Source organism: Ammospiza caudacuta, chromosome 4 (assembly GCF_027887145.1).
Source record: "Ammospiza caudacuta isolate bAmmCau1 chromosome 4, bAmmCau1.pri, whole genome shotgun sequence".
Lineage (NCBI taxonomy): Eukaryota > Metazoa > Chordata > Aves > Passeriformes > Passerellidae > Ammospiza > Ammospiza caudacuta.
This window is the reverse complement of record NC_080596.1, coordinates 50124919-50146914: the sequence shown is the minus strand read 5'-3', so window position 1 is coordinate 50146914 and position 21996 is coordinate 50124919. Positions and strand designations below refer to the sequence as shown.

General features: G+C 37.0%; 2 protein-coding genes across 4 annotated transcripts in view; one reads left to right on the top strand and one right to left on the bottom strand.

The window, feature by feature from the left end:
- Positions 1-4110, top strand: part of CRACD (capping protein inhibiting regulator of actin dynamics) — a 132608-nt gene extending 128498 nt beyond the window's left edge. For all 3 annotated transcript variants that reach the window (XM_058803035.1, XM_058803036.1, XM_058803034.1), the window contains one exon: positions 1309-4110. In XM_058803035.1, the coding sequence (XP_058659018.1) occupies positions 1309-1469 (161 nt within the window). In that variant the 3' untranslated portion in view covers positions 1470-4110. The remainder of the gene's footprint in view (positions 1-1308) is intronic.
- AASDH (aminoadipate-semialdehyde dehydrogenase) lies at positions 3738-15128 on the bottom strand. The gene is made up of 9 exons (XM_058803037.1): positions 14985-15128; positions 12938-13110; positions 12225-12417; positions 11620-11738; positions 9465-10302; positions 8579-8742; positions 7891-8016; positions 6532-6663; positions 3738-5524 (listed from the first exon to the last, which is right to left on the bottom strand). Exons 1-9 carry the CDS (start codon positions 15055-15057, stop codon positions 5126-5128), a joined length of 2217 nt encoding a protein of 738 aa, XP_058659020.1. The 5' UTR covers positions 15058-15128; the 3' UTR covers positions 3738-5125.
- Positions 15129-21996: the final 6868 nt, after the last annotated feature.

Below are 21996 nucleotides of genomic sequence, written 5' to 3'. Positions count from 1 at the left end.
TCAGGCAGCCTTTAGCAACTACACATACTTGTGCATACAAATATTTGTGGGTAATAAGACTGATTTGGGCTTCCCACAGTTAGAAGAGCATTTAAGACAGAAGACCAGCCTAGGATATGTTTAAAATGGAAGTGTTCAGAGTCCTCCTCTGAGGACATTAAAAAACACCCAACTTGAAGGTGGTGCATTTCAAAATTGCAGTTGTGTCACGTACAACAGGAACTGATAAGAGTGTGGGACCTTTAAAATAGCATAAATTACCATAGTACTTAAAATAATTACCTTTTCAAAGTGTCCATCTACAGAAATTGCTGGTGCTACTGTTCATTTACTTGTAGATAAAGATATATGATTAAAGATGCACTAAAAAAAAAAAAGAACGTTTTTGGTATCCATGCAATTTTAAAGCTTCAACACTATTTTAAAGCCTTTATACACATTCAAAACCTCAAAATGAAATGCAACTAAAAGTAACAGGGAATCTGAACATTTAACAAAAAAAATTTGCTCTTAAAAAAGAAAATGTGTAAGGGTGGAGTGGGGGGGAGATGAGTGAGGAGTTATTTTTCAACTAAGATTTTTAGAGTTACTCCAAATGTTTCAGATAGGACTCATTTCTATTCAGGTTGCCTTCAAGGGCATTCACTGTCTCAGAATTTATTTTCCCACTTGACTTCTACAATACTTCCATCGTTCTGCTCTGTGAAGTTGCTTCTTAGAAATCATTTGTTTATTAAACACATTTTCTTATGGAGACAGCTGTTTGTCTTATACTACCTTGAAAGAAAATGTGGCAAAGAACCAGTGGGGAAAGCAGGTTTCTTTTTTTCTTGGGCAGGGTTAATTGAGGCGGGAAGTTATAGGATTACCTTCTTCTCTGAAGAGGGAATCTGAATACTACTGAGTACATTTGGTTTACATGCATGCAGCAGCTGCATTACCAAAGAGAAGAATATCCCTAGCTTTTAACTCCCATTGTTTGCTATGGCGCAGATGTTATTAAAATAGTTTATTTAAAGAGGAAGAGTAGGAAATTGGAAATATTTCCTTTGGATGTCACAAGGACTGAAAATGTTGTCCCTATTTTTGTGAGTTAGATTACTTAGTCACCTCTGAAAAAGGAAACTCAGCTTCTCCTAACTTGACTATTTTGCTAATACAGTAAGATCTAACTGAAAGTGTTGGAAATTAATATCTAGTGTTAGAATATCTTCACATAAAAGTGAAATCTCTAGAATCCTGAAACAAAGCTCAGGATTCAGCTAATGTTGGTTTATTTTTTTCCCCTCTCCCTGTCCCATAAAAAAGTGGAAATTTCAGATTCTGTTCCATCAACCCCAGTGACAAAGGAGGTGGCCAAGAGATTCTCTACGCCTGATGCTAACCCAGTGTCAACAGAGCCAGCCTGGCTTGCATTAGCCAAGAGGAAAGCAAAAGCCTGGAGTGACTGTCCACAGATCATAAAGTAAACTGTAAAGTTACATCTCTATTGCTGCCTATTAATTGCTCTCTTTTATTTATTCTGCTTTTTACATGACAAAACTGAAAATGCATGTATTAGAAGGACTGAAAACTGAACTGATTACCATTTTGCTCTAGCTCACTGTAAAGTCTACTCAAGTCATATACTCCATTGCTTTGACAAATAGTTAAAGGAGGTCATGGCAAAAATCACACAGCCAGACTCTCTCAAAAATTTAGAGAGGGCTCAGATACTGGATGTAAATTTTAGCAGGTATCATAATAAGGGCCAGAACAGAATAAGAGTTCAGATGCTTCTTAAATTCTGTTGGTATTCAGTTCTGGAATTTTAGATCTCTATGTCTGAGATCTCAGAAATTTTTTCAGAACTTCATTGTTGAAATTAAGGAAAGATGCATGTTTCCTTCTCTTAAGTCATAATTTATTTAAACATGTTTAACTGTATGAACTGCCAGTTCTGCCTGCTATTTTAAAGCTTTTTCCCTAAGGAAGAGCTTCAGGATACACTGTTCCACATGCAAATGATAAGTGATGGTACCATCCAAATGCTGAGGTAATTTCTTTCATCATAGGATTAACACACTACATCTATATGCCCTCACTTCTAAGAAGAAAACAATCTTACTTTAAAAGCCACAATTTTTAAACAAATGTCATTAAGCTCTCAGAAAGAAGTCAGGGATTCAGTGTTTCTTCTAGTCATTTGAGTGCATCACTGTTTGTGCTTGGCCATATTTATGCTGCATAGAGACAGTGATTGTGGATTACAACTTTAAATCAATTGACTGGAATTAAACTGTTCCTGTGCAAATGCAAATTCCTGTAGAACTCAGGAAGTTCCCACAGGAGTAGGACTGGCAGAACTGAAGTTAACTGAGAACTGAGAGGCAAGTCAGTGAGAGGTTTAGGAGTTTTAACTCTGCATTCTTCCTGATTTTACTCCACATGCAACTTCAGGCAGTTCAGGTAACTTCCTGTACTTTGACCAATATAGCCAGAACACTTCAAGAAGAAGTTTACTTACCCCATCTCAGGTATCTGGTGTGGCAGTTGAACACTTTATTACTTCACGTAACTAAAACAGAAATGTCCACCCCCTCCCTCTTACAAAAAAAGGATAAAGTCCATAAATGGAATAAAAACGTCACTATCCTCAACATCCCACAGAAATCTCTAGACCTACATTTTAAAATGTCACCCTGTTAAATAAATCAACTGAGTTTGGTTTACAAGGAAGACTTTAAAAAAATTTGAAAGTCTCCTTACAGCCATAAGGCTCAAAGGAACCTTTAAGCCTACAACATCATAGAGGGAGACATTTTCATGAAAAGAAATTACATCATTATTGAATGATACAACATATGCTTCATGGAAGTGTTTTAGCCAAACTGCTGTAAGCAGCATGAGAAACAGCATTTTAAACTACACAGGAAACAGAATGAAACCTGTTGTACACTCTGTTCCCAGAACCAAAAAGGAGTTCAGCAAAATTCATTGGCAAGTACAGCCTTTCCCACCCAACAGAAAATGGGCTCAGTGTCATGGTTACAGTAGCACAAACACAATGGATGTGTTAGATCGAGTACATCTGCAGCAGCAAGATGGGCTTTCTTGGGTGTCTTAAGCCATCAGTTTTGCTCAGTTTCATATTTAAAACCAAAATCTCTAAAGTAACCTTTACCAGGAATATAAGTAATATGTTTTAAGCAGAAATGAGATAATGCTGCTCTAAAATGCTTGGGAAAAACACCCACCTTAATGCCTTCAATATCCGAAGAAAGAATTGGGCCTGTAATTCCTTTTGCTCTGCTAGCACCTGGAATTAGTGCATCCTAAAGTTAAATTTATATTTTTCCAAGTTTGTTTGCCTGCAGTATGCCTCTGTAATGACTAAACTGCCTGAAATCCATCTTTACAATTATTTATTGGGAGGGGGAGCCAGGTAGAAATACAGAGAAGGTGAAGTAAATCAGGATTAAAGATACTGGTATTCTGAAAATCATAGCAAAATTAGGTGCTATTGTGCATGACATAAGGATGCAATTTTCCAATACAATCCATTTATAGCACATAGAATAGAGCTTTCATTAAGGATGGTCCTAAGCTAAAGCTTCAAAGCAGAGTTTTTTTCCAACCATAAAGGTATCTAGTGTAACAATGGAAACTGTATTATGTACAGTAGTTGATGGAAACATTTCTAAAGTGTACATGTGCAACAGTAACATTTCATGTTAAATTAACAAAGATTTGCACTAAATACCAATGAAGTGAAGTTTTACTTTGCTTTAGCTTTGTTGCAGCCATTTCTGATAAAGTTGGAAATCTGTAAAAATAAATGCAAAACACTACTACCCAGTTTAAAACAGCAAAAATGTTTTAAGAACCGAATAAACCACTATGTAGTATATTGTCTCAATTTTTTGTAACTTATACAAACACAAAATACCATTTCTTTTGACAAGGTTATATATGATTAACCTCTATGTTCATATAGTAATGTATAAAAACTACAAGATGTATAATTGTGGGGTATTTGTTGTGTACTTTTTTAATTTTTCAAATGTTTTAAAGTGCAATTGTTTATTATACTGTCATTTTAAATCTTATTAAACTATAACCTGGTCAAAATTATCTAATCATTGATATATGTCCTCTGTGTCTCATTTTGCTAATCATGTGGTGCAGGTTTGCCTTACAAACAGGAATTTTTACAGTGCTACAACTGTATTACATACTACACAGAATTCAAAGCAGATGAGAGCAAGTAAGGTAAGAGTTCCTTCTACACTTCTTTCGGAAGACTCTTTGGAAATGCTCCCAGTGAAGTGTACTTTTGCCACTGCAAGTATTTGATTTGCATTACCAGGACCACTGGTACTTTTTTCTAAGGTGTTAATGAACACAAAACCCAATTTACACAACCTTTTATTAATAGTTCTTGTGAAAATAATGTAAACAGTATTCATTCAAATATTTTAAAAAATGTTTGACAGTGGTTAATTTGAGCAGTGCACACTTCATCTTAGAACTCCTACTGTTTCTGTCATTGAAATTTAATAAATATTTATAGTGTTATTTCCACTTTAGAATACAAGAGGCAACTCCTACTGACTTCAATGGAGTTTAAGTATAGCTAGAATAATTAAGCCATGACAGGGCTATGTCCACAAAAGATGAACTATTCTGTTTGTAAAAACTGTAGTAAACAGGTCACTCCTTCCAGGTATATGAAATTCAGGCTATGTCTCCAGAAATCAGATTAAAAGTTATATACAAAAAAGGACTTGTGTTAGCTTGCCTGGCACAGAAATCTTGACAGACAGACAGACAGACACTAGTCTGGTGCAAGGAAGAGCCAGGCACAGGCAAGGAGGGACTCAGAGAAAGCAATTCACTCCTCCCTCAGAGAGAAGCCTGCTATCCAAGCTGTGGAATGTGGCACCTTACACACTTTGTCCCCTCTCTGGCAAGGTGCTGAGCAGCCATCCTCCCTCCATCACTGGACACTGCCTGATGCAAAATCCCACCTGATAAGCCTGCAAGGAGCATCACTTGCCTGCAGCAAAACAGGCAGAGGGGTGGAGAGCACCTGTGAGCTCCCAGTTTACAAATGTAAACAATAATAAGAAAGCAGACTAACATCTTAGCTGTTACTTTTCGCTGCTGTATACAGATCCAGACAATAAACATAATCATTTCTACAGCCAACAACAAGCTTTGTTCCCCATACTACGGGCGAAGAGAAAACCTCGCCTGGAAGCTTATCTACTCCTTCTGCTGTTCCACTCTTGGCATTCAGGATCCACACTCTGCCATCTGTAGATACTGCTGCCAGGAGAATTTTGTTATTTAAGTCATCACTTTGGAAAATGAATGGTGTTCCATATACACTTGAAGTGGCTTCAAATTTCCACAGTAAATTACCCTCCATGTTACAGCAGTAGATAAAGCAGTCGTGAGAGCCAAAAAATATTTCTTGCTTAGTTAAACTTGAGAGGCATGGAGATGAAAACACTGGCCCATTAGTGGAAAATTGCCAAACCTACAGAAAGAACATAACCACCCATTATCAAAGGTTTTTTACATTATCAGTTTTACAGCAACTGTAATTTTTTAATAGACTCATTGTTGATAGGAGAGCATTTCATTTCAAAAGCATACTAGATTTCGGTGAGGTCTAGTAAATCTTTGTCAAATTATAAATAAGGTTTTACACAAAGAGTAAGCAATAAAAGTCTCATAAAATAGATGTGGAAGAGGGAAGAGTTACTACCTTCAGTGAGGCCCATGTAAAAATGGCCACTTTGGGAAAAGAGTATTCTTGGGCTGTTGTAGAGTTAGTAATGAACATCACGAATCCTGTTAATATGTCATTCTTTGCTAGAAAGGCATATATTCCTTTTGGAATACAGATTTCCTCTGCTTATGCTGCCAATGTGCAGATCCCTCCTCAAGAGAGTACCAGGTCTGCAACACTGCTGCAAGCAGAGAGCCATGCATGGATGGACTAACATGTGGAATTGCCATAAATACTGCATCTCAGGCTAACAAATGAACGGTGTCAGTTGTTTACCACCAGATACAAACTACATTTATCTCTGAGGAACTGAAAAAATACTCTCACTGAATTCAATGTGAAGGCTTACACATATTTTACCAGAATTATGATTTGGCAGTTTTTTGACAAATGCATAAAAATTCTAAGAAACCTTTACTTCTGAATAACCATAACCTTTTAGAAGAGATACCTTAAACTTGCTTGGAAAGCTCCAAATGAAATAATTTCATTTACTGGCACTAAATTTGACAATTTACTTTGGGTATAAGGTCTGAACTAGAAGTTCTCTTCCCGCATCAGGCAACTTGAGTTTGTGATTTTGCCATGGACTATCCTAGGCAAACAGTTTTTCTACTTTCTCATCTCTAACAACAGGCACTTCTGTTTGGTTCCCAAAAAGGTACATGTCAATCATTAAGCCTCAGAAACCAGTCCTAATAAATCTTATTCAGGGTTTTGTGATGGACATAAAACCCCAACAACACTTTTACCTTTTCTCCAGAATGAGTGTAACAATACAAGTTTCCATCCACACACCCAATACAGATGTAATTCTCATTGCAGTGAGGAGAGGAGAAGAGTGGTTTTCCAAGGCTGCTTTTCCAAATCTTATTCCCTGTCACCTGTAAGTGGCAGCATGGAATATGTGATGCTTAACACAACTGTAAGAAACAGCACAGAACAGCCCTTCCATCACTGCCTGACCCAGCCCTTATGTAGTGTGGAATAAAAAGCCAAACCCCCAAACCAAAACAACAACACCTACACAGAACAAAAATGTGATCAAAACCTAATTTTCTTGCTCACCATAGGCAAAGTAATAATGACAATTAAGAGTGTATTAGCAGTAGTTCTAATAAATGCCAGATTCAGTTTTTAATTTCATTCCCAGCTGCTCAGTATGTGGCAAGAACCAGTGAAGCAGAGATACTTTGGAATCAAGTTATATTGATACTCTAGGACATGTTGCATACTATCTATGACTGTCACAATGCATTACTACTGTATCTTGCACATTCTCCAGGAATTAGGATTATTCACAAAAATAGGAAGGCACAGACTCACTTGTGGGTGGGTTTCTCAACTACCTCTTACTGTGGATTATAGAATGAAAAAATATCTTTTCTTAAACACTCTTGCTGCAAAACCACACATTGGTTTTCTAACGGCAGACTGGTTACTGCTGAGGACAGCTGTGGTGGGCAGAAGGTAAAGGTGATGAGGATTGATGCTCTGTGTTGTGTGAGTACAGAAACAGGAACAGCTGCTTCCAGTCCCTGCTCCTTTTATCAGGCAGGACCAGCTGTAAGCCAACAATGCCTCAGAAAACCATGAAATTGCTCCACATCTATCAAGAATGCCATCTCCCCAGTGCAAAGAACAGAACTGCACACTGAGATTAAAAGGACAGCTCTTAAATGTGGGGAGGGAAGCAGTAAGAGGAATTAAGGGGCTTCTGTCTGCATTCTGTTCTGATTTTTATTTATTTTTTGTATATTTATTTTTCCAATCCTCCTGTCAAAGGAGGAGGGGCAGGAAATAAATCTGTAGACTTGCTCTCACTCCCTGGTTACTTGATACAGGAATGACAAGAAACTGACTGCAACTTTGACCTATGGTCAGCATGTGAATTAAACCATGTCACTTCAGTCCTCCTTATCACCAGGTGGATTTCTGAAGTGTGGGAAGTATTATGTATATCACTATAATGCCCCCCTTGTATATCATTATAAAGCCCCCGAGTCAAAAATATTTCATTATAACATATGATCATCTCCCCTTTCATTAGAATAGCAATCTTAACTTCAGAAATACATTTGGCTGAAAGACACATAAGCAAAGGTACATACAGGGTTAACAGCCAGTAATAGTCCTCCTAGTGTAGCAACATAGAGATGGTGTGGAAAAGAACTTAGACAAGGAGATGAAAACACAGCTCCACCTTCGCAGTGTAACTTCCATACACACACCTTTTTCTGTAAGTACAGGAAAAAAGAATAATAATTTTTCAATTGGAGTTAGAGATCATCATGTTTACAAAGACGTTTAAATGTCAAGCATTATCAAGTACTGTGTTTACTCAGCAAATACTAGTTAAGAAGTGAAGACAATCTACACGCCATGACAGCAACACATGTGCCATTGTTTTCCCTTCCAGTAAATAAAATAAATTCAGCTACTGAAAATGCAGTACCTGCCCCTTTTATTTCCCATCTGCCTCCATTTTCTCATTTACAAGGTAAGATTGAAAACTGCAGTTCTATTTCTAGCTAGACACCCTATTCTGAAACATTTATGGAGAACTTAATAACTAAGAAACTTAATATGTGGTTTCAACCAGGACTAATATGAGAACACCACTAAAACTGTTTACTGTCACATAATTCTAACCCCACTTACAGCAGGCCTAACTTGCAGAAGTGTGGTTGTGGACTCCTAAGAATACTAACACCAGTGGAACTTCTTCTGGTGCACTATAAATTGTGTCTAAATTGGATATTTATTGTTCTACAAGTAAAAGTGAGTCAGTGTTCTTACATAAATATCCAAAGCATACACATGCTGGTCATGAGATCCAATGTAGACCAGTCCACTGGAAGGGTCTACAACTGCAGAGCTTTTCACAGTGTCTTCTGTGACAAACGTCCAGTGTATTTCTCCATCACTGCTTTGAAGCACATACACCAAGCCATCATAACAACCTATGTGGAATAAAACATGATGGGAAAAAAAAAATCATTATTTGCATGTTAATAAAATATTCAGTTTTATGATCAAGAGTGAACAGCAATCAAAATACAAACAAAAAGATGGCAACATTAGAGTTGCATTAAAAAAATCTCACCACTTGGCCATCTGTGCTAACCAGTGACGTAGATATATTAGCTAAAAAGATGACACCAAGATAAATAATGGCAACTCTGCTGACAACAGATATGACAAAACCAAAAAATTATCCAAATGTGTTCTTTACATTTCCAGAAAGAAGAGTCAAATGAGATAATTAAACTCTGTGAAAAACAGTATGACGTACCTTGTACTAATTTCTAACTCTATTAATTCACCAAGACATTTAAGACTCCATTACCTTTCTATACTATTTTTCTTTCTAAAAATTCCAAAAACAAGTTTAAATGTCACACTTTAATCTACCACTAAAAAAGAAACTGTAGCCATTGATTATTCCTCATTAATAAACTGGGATATAATAAACCACAAGTGTTTATGTTAGATAAGCTCCATCACTAGTTATCATGAAACTTAAATTACTTCTTCCTTCTGTTTTTATTTTACAATAAAATAGGTCTGAGGCAGATGTGGAAGTTGATGGATGGAGGACAACCAGAGATAAGTAATGTGATTCTCTGTCATTCATCTTGTATTTAGCAGAAAAAAGAAATGGAGGCTGAAGCAAAAGACATACCAACAACAATGAAATTTCCACACTTGGATACACAGGCAGAAGACTCAATACGATCTCCAAGGGTCTTCTCCCATTTTATTTCTCCCAAATCTAGATCTATTGCCTGCATTGCATGGGAGTGAGAGCCAATATACACAGATGCAGATACTCCTTCTTTAGCTGGTATTATAACCAGTGGTGATGCATCAACACATTTCCTTGTGTTTGACTTCCACCTCACGCACAATGCCAGCTCTGCCACTGATGAATGACTACATTCTGCATGGATTCGCTGCACAGAGGAATGGTCATTTTTATTTGCCTTGTTTTCAAGTGTTAAAATGCTATTCTCCAGTTCAGACCCTTGCACATGGCTTTTCATTACAGCTGGAATCTTGGAATGCGGAGAGGAGGGCTGCTGTAGTGGTTCCACTCCTACCTGTACTGTATTTTGGGGCTGCACAGAAGACTTGGTGAAATTCATAGAGAAAATATGATTTCCTCTGTTCAGAGCAATAAATGGAATTAATCCTGAAGCAATCTCAAGACCTCTTTCAGATGTCAGTTTAATGTATTTTCCATGGAATTCCTCTCCAGTGTTCCTTCTTAATTTTCTTTTCACAACATTGTCAGGATTCATTAATTGTTCTTCATCTGGAAACAGCATTTTAAGAATATGTCTGTAAACCTCTTCAATTGAGTGGCTGAGAATAACTTCAAGGAGTTCTGGCACAGCTTTGCCTACTAACATCTCAATTTCTTCATGAAATCGTAGTGCCTTTAGGGAGTCTCCACCACTGTACAGAAACACTGCATCTTTAGAAATTCCAGTGGAATCACATGGAAGTCCAAGGACAGACTAGAGAAAAAAAGAGGGACAGAGGTATCAGTCCATAGGTGTTATACCATGTCACACATATAAAACCTCAGGTGGGGTAGAATCCACCTGAACACCTAGAAGTCATGCTAAAAATGAACAACTGAGAAAATTCACTACTCTTCAAAAAAATCACTGAAAAATGTTAGTGCCAACAGAGGGACTGATAGAACAAGAATTGGGGAAGAATGAGGAAGTGGGGAGATACTAATTCTGTATTACAAAATGTCTTGCTCAATGCCAATTCTGCAGTCTAAGGAATTAAAGGGAATTGTACATATATTGATCGGCGATTTTCAATACCATTTATCAATGACAACTTTGCAGATAAAACATAGATGTCTTTTGATAAAATCAGTTTAGCTGTTTTATTTTAATAACAAAGCTTAATAATAAAATGTTCTTTTTTACTTCTAAATTATTTAAGTAACCTACTTACCTACCTACTTTTGAAGGTATAAGCCCTTCAGTTCATGAAAGATTTTGCATTTGGCATTGTTACTACAACAACAGCAATAACTGAGTCACCTCTCACCACACTCCCTTGTTATTAAGTCTGGATGTCAAATCCAAACCCTTTTGTTTTGGAAGCACCTTCTGCTGTCCATAATGGATCTAGGACACAACCAATCCCCTGGGTTATCACTTCATTAATGTGAAAAGAATTGGCACAGACAAATAAATACACTACATTTACTTGTTTGAGTCCTAGGCCACAGCTAATTCTACTTTCAGGTGAAACTTGTAAGTCCACCTTTGAGAAACAAAGTAATACTGCTTGGCATCATATTTCAATACCCTGAAAAACAAGTCCTTAGCACAGAAATTTAGAAACAATCCAGACAGGCAGTCCAAGAGACAGTTGTGCAACTGCGCCATCTATTTAAAAAAGGATTCTTCAATTTATAATTATCTTGAGAAGTAAGAAACTCTACTAACACAGCAGCTAATTTTTTACAAAGTTCCCATGTCCCAGATGCTTGTTTTCTTTAGTGATTCCTTCTTTTGGCATGTGAAGCAGCATTTAAAAAGCTACTGTCACCACATTCTTTCTATGCTAATTGCTTAAACCTCATAGCCTGCAGTTGTGTCTGATAGAGAAATAAAAATGATTCTCTCTTGGCCACTGCAGAGGAACTATATTTAAGTATTAACTGAATAGAATAGAGCTGTACTGCTTCAATCTATAGGCAGCTAGAATGTTCTGGTTGCATTAGTCATACTTCTTAGAACTGTTTAATTCCTGACACATGTATAATGATCCACTTGCAAAGATAAAAAGGCAGCTCAAAATACTACCTTCCATAAATACTGCAATCTTTCCCACAATTCCTCTGCGTCACTCAGCTTACTGTCACGCCTTCTGGAGTTTAGATGGTTCTGGTAAATCTTGTTCAGTTCAGATATATCAACTTTGCCTTTGTAGAAAATAAAGGATGATTTTTTTTCATTGCTCGTTTAGTATAAGCACTTTCAAAACTTGCTCTGCCCACACAGTCACTATATTCTTGTATGTGTTTCCTTATTCAGACTCTACTGCATCTGCATTTTTTTACAGTTGATCAATTACATGAAAACCAGTAAGGTTTTTGAAAATTCATCCCTCCCACAGAGTCCCACCTCAAGGCCTGCTTTTTCCTCAGCAGAAGTGAGGGTTCTGTTGCAGACTGCAACAGGAGAAACTGAGGTAAGAAATGTGCAGTGTTCAAACTAAATTGATTTTTCCATTACTCTTTGACTCTCAAATGAAACATCTTTAAGAAAACATAATAATACATGGCTATTATTTCCTACTAGGCATTACTTATCTAATGTATATATTCTAAAAGCATGAATCAGATGCTGGATTTTGGTCAATAAAAAAATGAAAACAAGTGACAAGGGTTCTTAATAGCTTCATTTACCATGTGATGTTAAAGGCAAAGCTTTAATCACTACAATCTCATCAGGCACTGCATAAGCTGGTAGATGCTTCTGGAGTTCTTTAAATGTTTCTCTCTCTTCAAAATCATCTTTGGGTAAAACAAACAGGATAAGTTTTTCCTGTTGGTACCAGGTAACTGCACAAGCTTCTACCTGGCAAAGATCTTCAGCAACCTGTAATTAAAAAACTAGTCTTGGTTTGAAATGCATTTCATCAATAGAGTAAAAGAAGCAAAAAACAATGCAAAAAACTACACACCTTTAAAAAGTGTATTTTTCTCACATTTCTACATAACATCCTATGAAATACCTTCTTTTGTAGCTGAAAGTTTTACTTCACATAAAAATAAACTCAGAGATATAGGTATTATTTGCCAAAATGCCATGAATGAGATATAATCCAGGAGTCTGACACTCAGGCTTGCAGAACAATCACTATACTCAGTACTTTTCAGATATTTATACATTTTTCAATTCTCCTGGAAAAAACCATACAATAAAACAGATTCCCAAGAACTCAGAACAAACTCCTCTCTAAATTATGCGACTAGATTCTTTATAATACACCCACCAAATCCCTTTAGACTCCTAAAAGTCACCTGAAAATAAGCAAATACCCCTTTCTGATGATAACAATGTGTTTCTGATATCTGCCTTTTTATAGTGGCTGCACTCTGTGGAGGTGAGCACTTACCTGCTGCAGATATTCAATATGAAAACGTTTGCCGTGGCGTTTAATCTGATTGTCCTTCCGACCCAAGAAGAACAACTTTGCATTCTCCACTCTTACAAAATCCCCTGTTTCTCTCATTGTACCCAGTGGCACAGTTATTTCGTCATCAAGAAAGCAGACTCGTTCTTCACCACCTAGACAAAAAAAGATTGTGGTCATATATATTAAATAGCTAACTGTAAATGAAAATTATAGAGAGTGTTTTATCAAATTTCTTAAACTTTACCATGAATTATAAGAAATATTGAAATATTATTATCAACATCCAAACTTCTGCCATGTGCAATTTTGGCTATGTAGTTAATTCAGTTAATACACAGAAATTACTTCAGCTGAGAACATCAAAATGCAAGAAGGGAAAAAGAAATCAATATAATGAAGGCATAGTCTGCAGATAAAATGATAGTGCTTTCCTGTTCATCATTCCAACAATCTAAAATACTATCAGAAGGTTCCCAGCCCAATCAGAACTTAAAATGCTATATTAATCTGTATATCACAGGCAAATATCAAGTAAAATAATCAATATATTATTAAAACTTAATCAATTAAGAACAGCCTCTTAGAAGAATTAGAAACATAAAATAACCTATAAATAATTGTCCCTCGCCTTCAAGAACTGCAGATCCATTGGCATCTCTGACCTCAAGTTTTGTTCCAAGGAGTGGTGATCCCAAAGGTACAAGAAAATCTGTTCTAAATATATTAGAGAGAAAAAGTAGAAGTCTTTCTCTTCTGAACACAAAACAACTGCCCCAGAAACCAGCATCATGTAGTTTTTTAAAAGACTGGCATTAGAGCAAAGATAGATACTTGGGAATTCTTTCTACAAATGCTTCCTCTTTAAAAAGGTATCAATTGATAAAAAATTATAAACCTTATCAGTGTGCATGGTTGTCACTGATATATACCAGAAGACCTCACAGACCTACAGAAAATAAGGCCTGAATAGACCCTGAAATACCCTGAGAGAACCCCAATCATTTCAGTCAACTTTTAAGTCTCCCAGATTGAAACATCCATCAAGTCAATCAATTTAAGCATGTGGAACTGCTTTCTAACTCATTTTCCCTGCCTAATTTGAGCTTTTACTCTATTTTAATAAATACAGTTAAGAAAAATTCAGAAGAAGATTTAGAAAATGTTCAAAAAAGACTGAAATACAATAAACTGTAATTTCAATGTCATGTATCTATTATAGACTTCTCTTGAACTACTGACCAACTCCTTCCTTTCCCTTCATTCTCCAGCCTCTTCAAGCAGTTGCATTCATTTATTGAATATAGAAGCTATTTTTAAGTGGGAGTATAGAATAATGTATTTTCCTCAGTAAAGCAAAACTCAAAACTTAAAGCAACTTTAAAAAACTTTGGCATGGATTCCAGTTCAATTTCTATTTTAAAGTATTACATTTTTTGTTTGAACTCAGAGAAAATTAGTTTTACATGAGGATGTAAGAGCACTTCATGACAATCCACCATTTTTAGTCTTCAAGGGTTTAAGCACCAGGTTAATATATCACATCATTTGTGCAAACCATCCCTTTTTGTAGGACACATTTCACTCAAACTGCATGTATAATTATTATGCCAGGGAATAATCACACATTTCAGAGAGAAAATTAAACAGTGAGATAATGGGAAGTACCTTTCATGACTCTATAAAATAACATGAAGAAAAAATGCCAAACAAGTCAGAAACTGAGTGAAATGTGACAGAGTGATAAATTATGAAAAGCAAGTACTTCTTGAAGTTTAAATTACTGTGAAACCTGGGTTAGCACTTTGGACAAATTTCTGTCACCCACACTACTAAAATAGGAGAGCGGGGGCTGTAGTGGCTCATGAGACAATGGATTAGTCTGTTTCTGCATAAACCCAAATGCAACTTCTACCAGTATAAACACTCATGAGGACTCAGTAGCCCTGGTAACAGGAGACTGAGGTTCTATTTCTGGTAATTTCCATCATTCACATGCCAAGCCATTGAGAACAGTGAATTTTCCTACCCAACATCAGCACTAAAAACCTCCTCAGGAATCTTGTAGCAAGTGGCCCAGCTTGACACTTCAGTAATACCATAGAGATTAAAAATGCTTGTTTTGTTCTCCTTGTGCTTCCAGCTTTTCAAGAGACTCAGTGCAGGAAATGCTTCACCACCAAGGGCTAAGACACGAAGTGAAGTATTTGCAGACAACACTCTTGATTTAATAATGTGGGCTCCAAACCTCCTGAGAAGTGTTGGTGTTGCCTGAAGGATACATATTTAAAAAAAAAAAAAAAGAGAAAGACCTGTTACATTTTATCAGTGTCTGTGTACCTTTCTGGTACACAGCTGCATTATGTACTTTAAAACATCTACGTACCAACCATCACAATGGTGTTTTGTGAGATTTTGTTTCTTATAAGGCCTTTAATGAGTACTATCAGCATAAATCTACGCTCTTCTGCAAAGCTTCTTCTTTACTCAGGTGTGGTATAGGTTCTCTTTTGTGTCTCAGCTATTACCTCAAGTGTATGCACATTAGTTCTTACGTTAATTACTTGGAAACAGAAAGCAGCACAGTATTCTCTCTATGTTATTGTTTGAGCCTTTTTTCCCTTCATTCCAGAATGTTACAGCAAAAATATATGATTAATGTGCACACATTTAAAGAACTTATATAATGCTAAAAATTCCTAGGATGTCAGATTCTGGGTTGTCCTTGATTTATGCAAATAGAACAAACAGTTGACAAGAATGGGTTTTTCTCAAAGCTTTCACTAAAACAAGCAGGGAGAAAAGATACAAAACCCAAATCCTCCAAACCCAAACCAGTTTCCTTAAACAACTATTTCTAGAAAACTACTGGTGATGTAGAGCTTTTTCACTGAAAGGAAAAAAACAGTAAATCATTGTACCTGGCACGTTTCACTCTCATTCTTGCCTACTTTTCTAGTAAGAGAACTGGAAAATTAATGGGATTATTTCTTACCAGGTTCTTTTTTTTCTAGTAATAGATGAAGACCATCTTTTTTTTAACCAATAATTTTAACATTAGTGAATTTTTAGCAAAAAAACAAGGGAAAAATGTATACTCTTTCCTCCCTCATAATTATTTTTGGATTTTTCGAGTCTGCTCAACAAATTTAATGGGGGGAGTTAATGTCTTTCTATTTTTTAAGAAATATCATAAAATTATTCATCCATCAGTTAAGCTGTAAGGAGAACATTTTTGTCAATAATTCAGCTGAGAAGCCCCTCCTTCAGAGATTAGGACAGTGATCAAAAAAAACCTCACAAAAACAAATAAAGCTTTTCTTAGCAAGTCTTTTCAAAAATCTTCATTCATTAAATTCTGCCCTTCTCTATTCCTGCTTAACATGCTTAATAAATATATCTTTAAAAGTCTTAAAAATTCTTGCTCATAGAGAGCAATATCTTATAATTTTTTTTTCTAAAAGCAAATGAGCTAAACTGATAATGAAACTTGTGCATAGGATAATCTACACTATTTATAGTAATCCTAACAAATAAAAATAAGAGCAGAGAATGGTTACAAAAGATGTGTAACTAATGGATTTTTTCCTGCTATGGAATCTTCAGCCAACTACTCATTTATCTTAAATTTAAATCCTACAATCTCAAATATCACTGTTCTTAAAAAAAAAAAAAAAAAAAAAAAGGCATGGAACAGGGTCTGGAACACAAATCCTACAAAGAGCAGCTGAGGGAGCTGGGGGTGTTTAGGCTGGAGAAAAGGACACTCAGGGGTGACCTTTTTACTCTCTACAACTGTCTGAAAGGAGGATGTAGCCAGACAGGGGTCAGTCTCTTCTCCCAAGTAGCAAGAGACAGGACAAGAGAAACAGGACAGGACTGCAGATACAGGCCAGGCTTATTCAGCCATGCTGGATGCTTTGAGTAACTCTTGCAAACTTTAAAACTATTAAAATTGAAATCATATAGGAGATAATCTATTTTAAGACATAAGAGATGGATGTAGCCTCATATAAGCAGGTGACATGCAAACAGTAAATATTGCTCTGAAATCAATTATTACCTTGTTCTCATTATTGTAAAAATGACAAACATTTTACCACCCTATTAGGACAGGTTTAGTTCTACTGTTAGCATAAAAACTAACATTAAAACTTAAAACTTGTTTATGACTAAATACTTCAAGATCAAGCCCACTAAAAAGTGCTTAAAATGTCTGTAATAGTTTACTCTATTACCAGATTCTTCAGAACAAAAAGTTTAATTAACAGAATAATTCATTTAATTCTTAATAAGTAAAGGTTTTTTAAAATAATCTTCAGTTCAGTGTTTTCTATCACAAAATGCTTGAGGTTTTGATCAAATGCTAATTTTCTAGATAGCTAACAGCTGTTTGTCTTCAACAAAAAGGATAGCTATATTGCCTTTGAACAAGAACACTCCTGTCCTATTAACACTAGATTCTAGGCTGACAAAATGTAGTACCCATTAGCAAAGGTGAGAAGCAAGACACAGGAGACACTCAGATTTGGCCTACCTGCAACACTGTCACGTGGTGGTGGTGAAAGAGAGCAGCAGAGAGCTCCACAGGCATCATTTTAATGGTGTTTGGTACAATAAGAATAGAGGCTCCACTTGTCAGAGCCATGAACAGTTCAACCACAGACGGGTCAAATGTGAGGGGAGATGCCAGGAACAGCACATCATCCTGTGTGATCTCAAATATGGATCTAAAACAGAAAGCAAGGAATTACAAACCTGATGCATGCAGTCAAAAAACCCTTCCCAACTAAAAGAATGAAAGCATGAAAGAAATGCATTAGCAAAGCTCAGATCTTAAAGGCTCTGAATAATAGACCTGTACTTTGAGCAAGAGCTCCTGGACAGTAACTGTTGGTTTCTCTAATTATGTGTCTTGTTACACACCAACAGAGTTCACAGAAAGGCATATTTTGACTAACTGATGCTCATTAAAAAAGGATAAATATGAAAAAAGAAAAAGCAAAGAAGAAAAAAGGAAAAGACAAGACAGGAAAAATATTGCATATTCCATAATAATTTATTTAATATGAAATGAAACAGAAGGTATCTGGCTAGCCTAAAAAAGAATTATGAATTAAGAACTACAGAACACAGTAAATATAACTGTGAACAAATGATTAATTTTATTGTCTATTTCTTTTAAACCACAAGCCAGATGATAGTACAAAACTTAGAGCAACAGTGCACTATTTGAAACACAGCCCTCAAAAATGAAGGCAAAGCACAATTTAAGTATAATACTGATAGAGAAATAAACTGTTATATGAGTCTACTTGGAAATAAAAACAAAAAACCCACAAAGGAGGACAAGGAGGAAGAAGTGAAGCCGTGTCAGCAAAAACCCTACGTACACTCCTCTGAAGTATTACACAAAAATTCTAAAAGCATTAAATTTGTAAAAGCATTTGAAATGAAAACCACACTTACTTACTTAAGATGCTGAATATTAGGCACTATACATTTATGAGGCACTCTGACTATTTTGGGGATCCCTGTAGTTCCTGATGTATGCAAGACATATGCCACAGTGTCTTTCTGGCCAGCGTCCATGTATCCTGCTTCTGATGTTTCAACTTTGGTTTGGTCTGGGCAAACTCCTGGCTGTGAGTCACCCACAGCTTTGGAAGGTTCACATCTACTTTTCATATTGTCTACTTCTGAACTGAAATCAGAGTTGCTTGAGCTCATTTGGAAGAGAGTTAAACCAATATGTTCTATGGCAGAGGAATTGTGGGAAAACCAGCCAGCATGGGACATCTGGAATTTCTGCAAGAGAAAATGAACAATTCAAAAAGTGGAACTCAGGAGGCACTGTTGTTATTCCATGCATGCAATAAAACAAAAAACAGCATTCCATACAAGCAATTCTGATTTTTCACACCTCTAGGAGGACACACGTCAGACAGTTATAAGCTCATGTATTTCTACGAATTAAATATGAGTGAATGCACACTTCATAAATGCAAAATAAACAGTTATCTGAGCACATGGAAAAAGGAAATGGAAAATATAAAAAAAAAAAAACACTGCAGAAGACCAAGGAATCTGAATTGTAACTTGCCTATTCCCTTTGCAATGAGTGAGGGTATAAAATTTGGGATGAGTTAGACAAAGAGAAACCCAAGTATTAAATGCAGGAGCTTTTTTAACTACTGCAGATTTCCAACTCTTAGCATTGATATATAAAGAAACAAGTCTGGAAAAGTCTTCCAATACTAGTGCCCAACAAGGTTGCCTGAACAAGAGTGTAACAGGAAAGAAGGCAATTGTTTTGAAGAACAGAGAAATATTTTGTACTTTTGATTTTAAAGATGTTCCTTTCTGAATGAGAAAGACAACCTTTTGCCATGAATAAACAAAAGCACTCCATCCAAGCTTATTAAAACAGAATTCAATTTGCATATCTACACGTCTAAATTGCCCTTTAATGATTCTTATAGAAGCCTGAACACTTACATTTATCTTGTCATTCTCAACAAGAACATACTGCAGGTTGCTTTTCTTCATGAAGGAAGTAGATATGGTTGGTGGTGCATCTGGATCAATAGGTGAATAGGCAGCGGGAACTTGAAGGATTCTAATAAAACACAAATGTTTTAAAACAATTTAAAAAAATTACAAAGTCCTCTTAGATTTTGCTAAAATTTCTTTTATACCTTTATAGTTGCCTGATCTAGAGAATATAGTTATAGCATGACTTTTAAAGATCTTGTTGGTAACAAAGTAAGATGAAAATCAGTGTTGCTTTTTGGTCTTTTACAGCAAGGCAAAAGACTAAAGCTGGATGAAAACATTCAATATTATTTCAGGCCAAGCAAGTCAGTGATGACATAAGTATCACTGACAGCAACAGTATCACATTTTAAAACCTTCTGATATTGACTAGAAACAAAAATACAACCTTTCCATTTACACACATATAACACATATAAATGTATTCTAAAAAGCAACAAAACCCTGCAGGCTGAAAACACTTTCCTACAAGTGCAAAGAATGCAGCGTAAGGAAATCTAAGCAGGCCCTGGGATGTCTTTCCTCCAAGGCAGGCGGAGGAGCTCCAAGTCCTGGGGCTCCTGATCCCTGCCCTGCACCCTCCAGTGGCACTCCTGGAGAGCCACAAGGGCTGAACCACCCCAAAACTCCTCACATCTGCTCTGCTGTTGGGTTCTGTACTGCAGGTACAATTTATTTATTATACTTCCTCTCTGTGTAAGAGGTTTGTCACTGCAGTAGCACCAAGGTCCCAAATGGAGATGTGGCAAGGGCAGCATCCCAATGCTCCTACAGCCCCTGTGCCAGCAAGTGCTTCAGCCTGCCCTGCATCACACAGTTGCCAGCTACTCCCAATGACAGCTGTAAGAATCAAAGAGCCCCAGCACATCCATCCCCCTCACACAGCAAAAGAAACCTGTTACACTCAGTTCTTTGGGATACAGGACAAATCAGACAGCAAGGGACATCAGTATGCTGAGTTTGACCTCCTGCTCAGGCAGAGCCAGCTGTGACACCAGACCAGGTTGTTCAGGTCTTTGTCCAGTCAGGTCCTGAACACCTCCTGAGATGTGCCTGCACAACATCTCAGAGCAACCTGCTGCACTGGGGCAGAAGTGTTTCCTGACTGGTGAGAAAGTTCCTCCGTGCTTGTGGGGGGTTTATGATTACACTGCTTTCTCACTCCACTGAAATCCTTATCCTCCACTGTGGTACCTCTTCTGGTGCTATTCTGTATTTTACATGAGGTGTGAACAACAGGAAGATACCAACACAGGCTATGCCCCCAGGAAGCACAACTGCTGCTGTATTCATCAGCTGAAAAAACAGGCTTGTGATCCTGTGATTGTCTATTCCACCATAAATGCTAGGAATACAAAAGATACCTATATAAAGGATACAAACATTAGAATCCCTCAGCAGAAGCAAGATTTTAAAAAAATTCATGGATTACCATGAGTGTTGAGATCACAAGCATTTCAACTTCCTAGCTATCAGTTAATCAACACCACTTTAGTTACAATGCTCATTACTTCTTTCTGTAATATTTGTAATGGAATATTAAATGTATGTTCATTTACCTCAAAACATGGAATTTGCATTCAGAACATCTTTCTTTTGTATAGCCAGCAAGACCATTCATTAAAAAAACCCGCACAGTCCTTTTCTCAATAGATGTTTTCTGTCAGATCACTTCCACTTTTAAATGAGCAGAGTAAATATGCTGGTCATTAATTTTTTAGAATTTCTTTATAAATTAAATTTTTTATTTAATTTTAATAAATATGTTAGATCACTTTTAATGAAGGGATACAGTTACAGTTTACAGCTTTAAGGCTTGAGATTCAGAAATGTTTTAGCAATGGGTTTTCAAAAGATTGTCATACTGACATCTTTTTCCCTAAATGATGCAAGACTCCAGCACTGGGATGGCATTACTATGCTATTACTACATTTTTGTTGTTGCTAAAAATATAAGCGAACTAAAATTTGCTTTGACAGACATAACCCTTAAAAAACCAACACAAAAGTGCAAGCACTCCAGCCATTACCCCAAGATCCAGGAGGGCAGGTTGATTCCCGGATAGCAGTACAGGCCTATTTCGCACGCGCCCCGCGGGTCGCAGCGCCTCCGCAGGAAGGCGGTCAGCTCCCCGGCCAGCCCCAGCACGGCGCCGTAGGAGCGGCGGCCCGGGGGCTGCCCGCGGCCCCCGTGGAAGCGCACGGCCGCCCGCTCGCCGTGCCGCCCGGCCGCCCGCCGCACCAGCGCCGCCAGCGCCATCGCGCCCGCAGCTCCTGCAGGGGGAAACGCCAGACGCGGGGTTTGAAACGTTAAAGAGTTGAACAGGAATAAAATGGTTATAAAAGCAGTAATGCAATTAAGGGTAATAGTAATTTGGACTATTTGAATTAGGACAATATGAGGCAATAGAGACAGAGAGTTACGGATGTCCGGGTACCTTTTTCTGGGCAGCACGAGCCCGAAAAAGGACACACGTTAACAGAGG

Bases quoted from the DNA above. Each gene is read 5' to 3' on its own strand.
- AASDH (XM_058803037.1), bottom strand. From the start codon at position 15,057: ATGGTATTACTGAAGTGTCAAGCTGGGCCACTTGCTACAAGATTCCTG. The intron at 12,418-12,937 runs GTAAGTGCTCAC...TTTTAATTACAG, and splicing joins ATATTGAATATCTGCAGCAG to GTTGCTGAAGATCTTTGCCA. The intron at 10,303-11,619 runs GTAGTATTTTGA...TTTTTTCTCTAG, and splicing joins GATTGCAGTATTTATGGAAG to TCTGTCCTTGGACTTCCATG.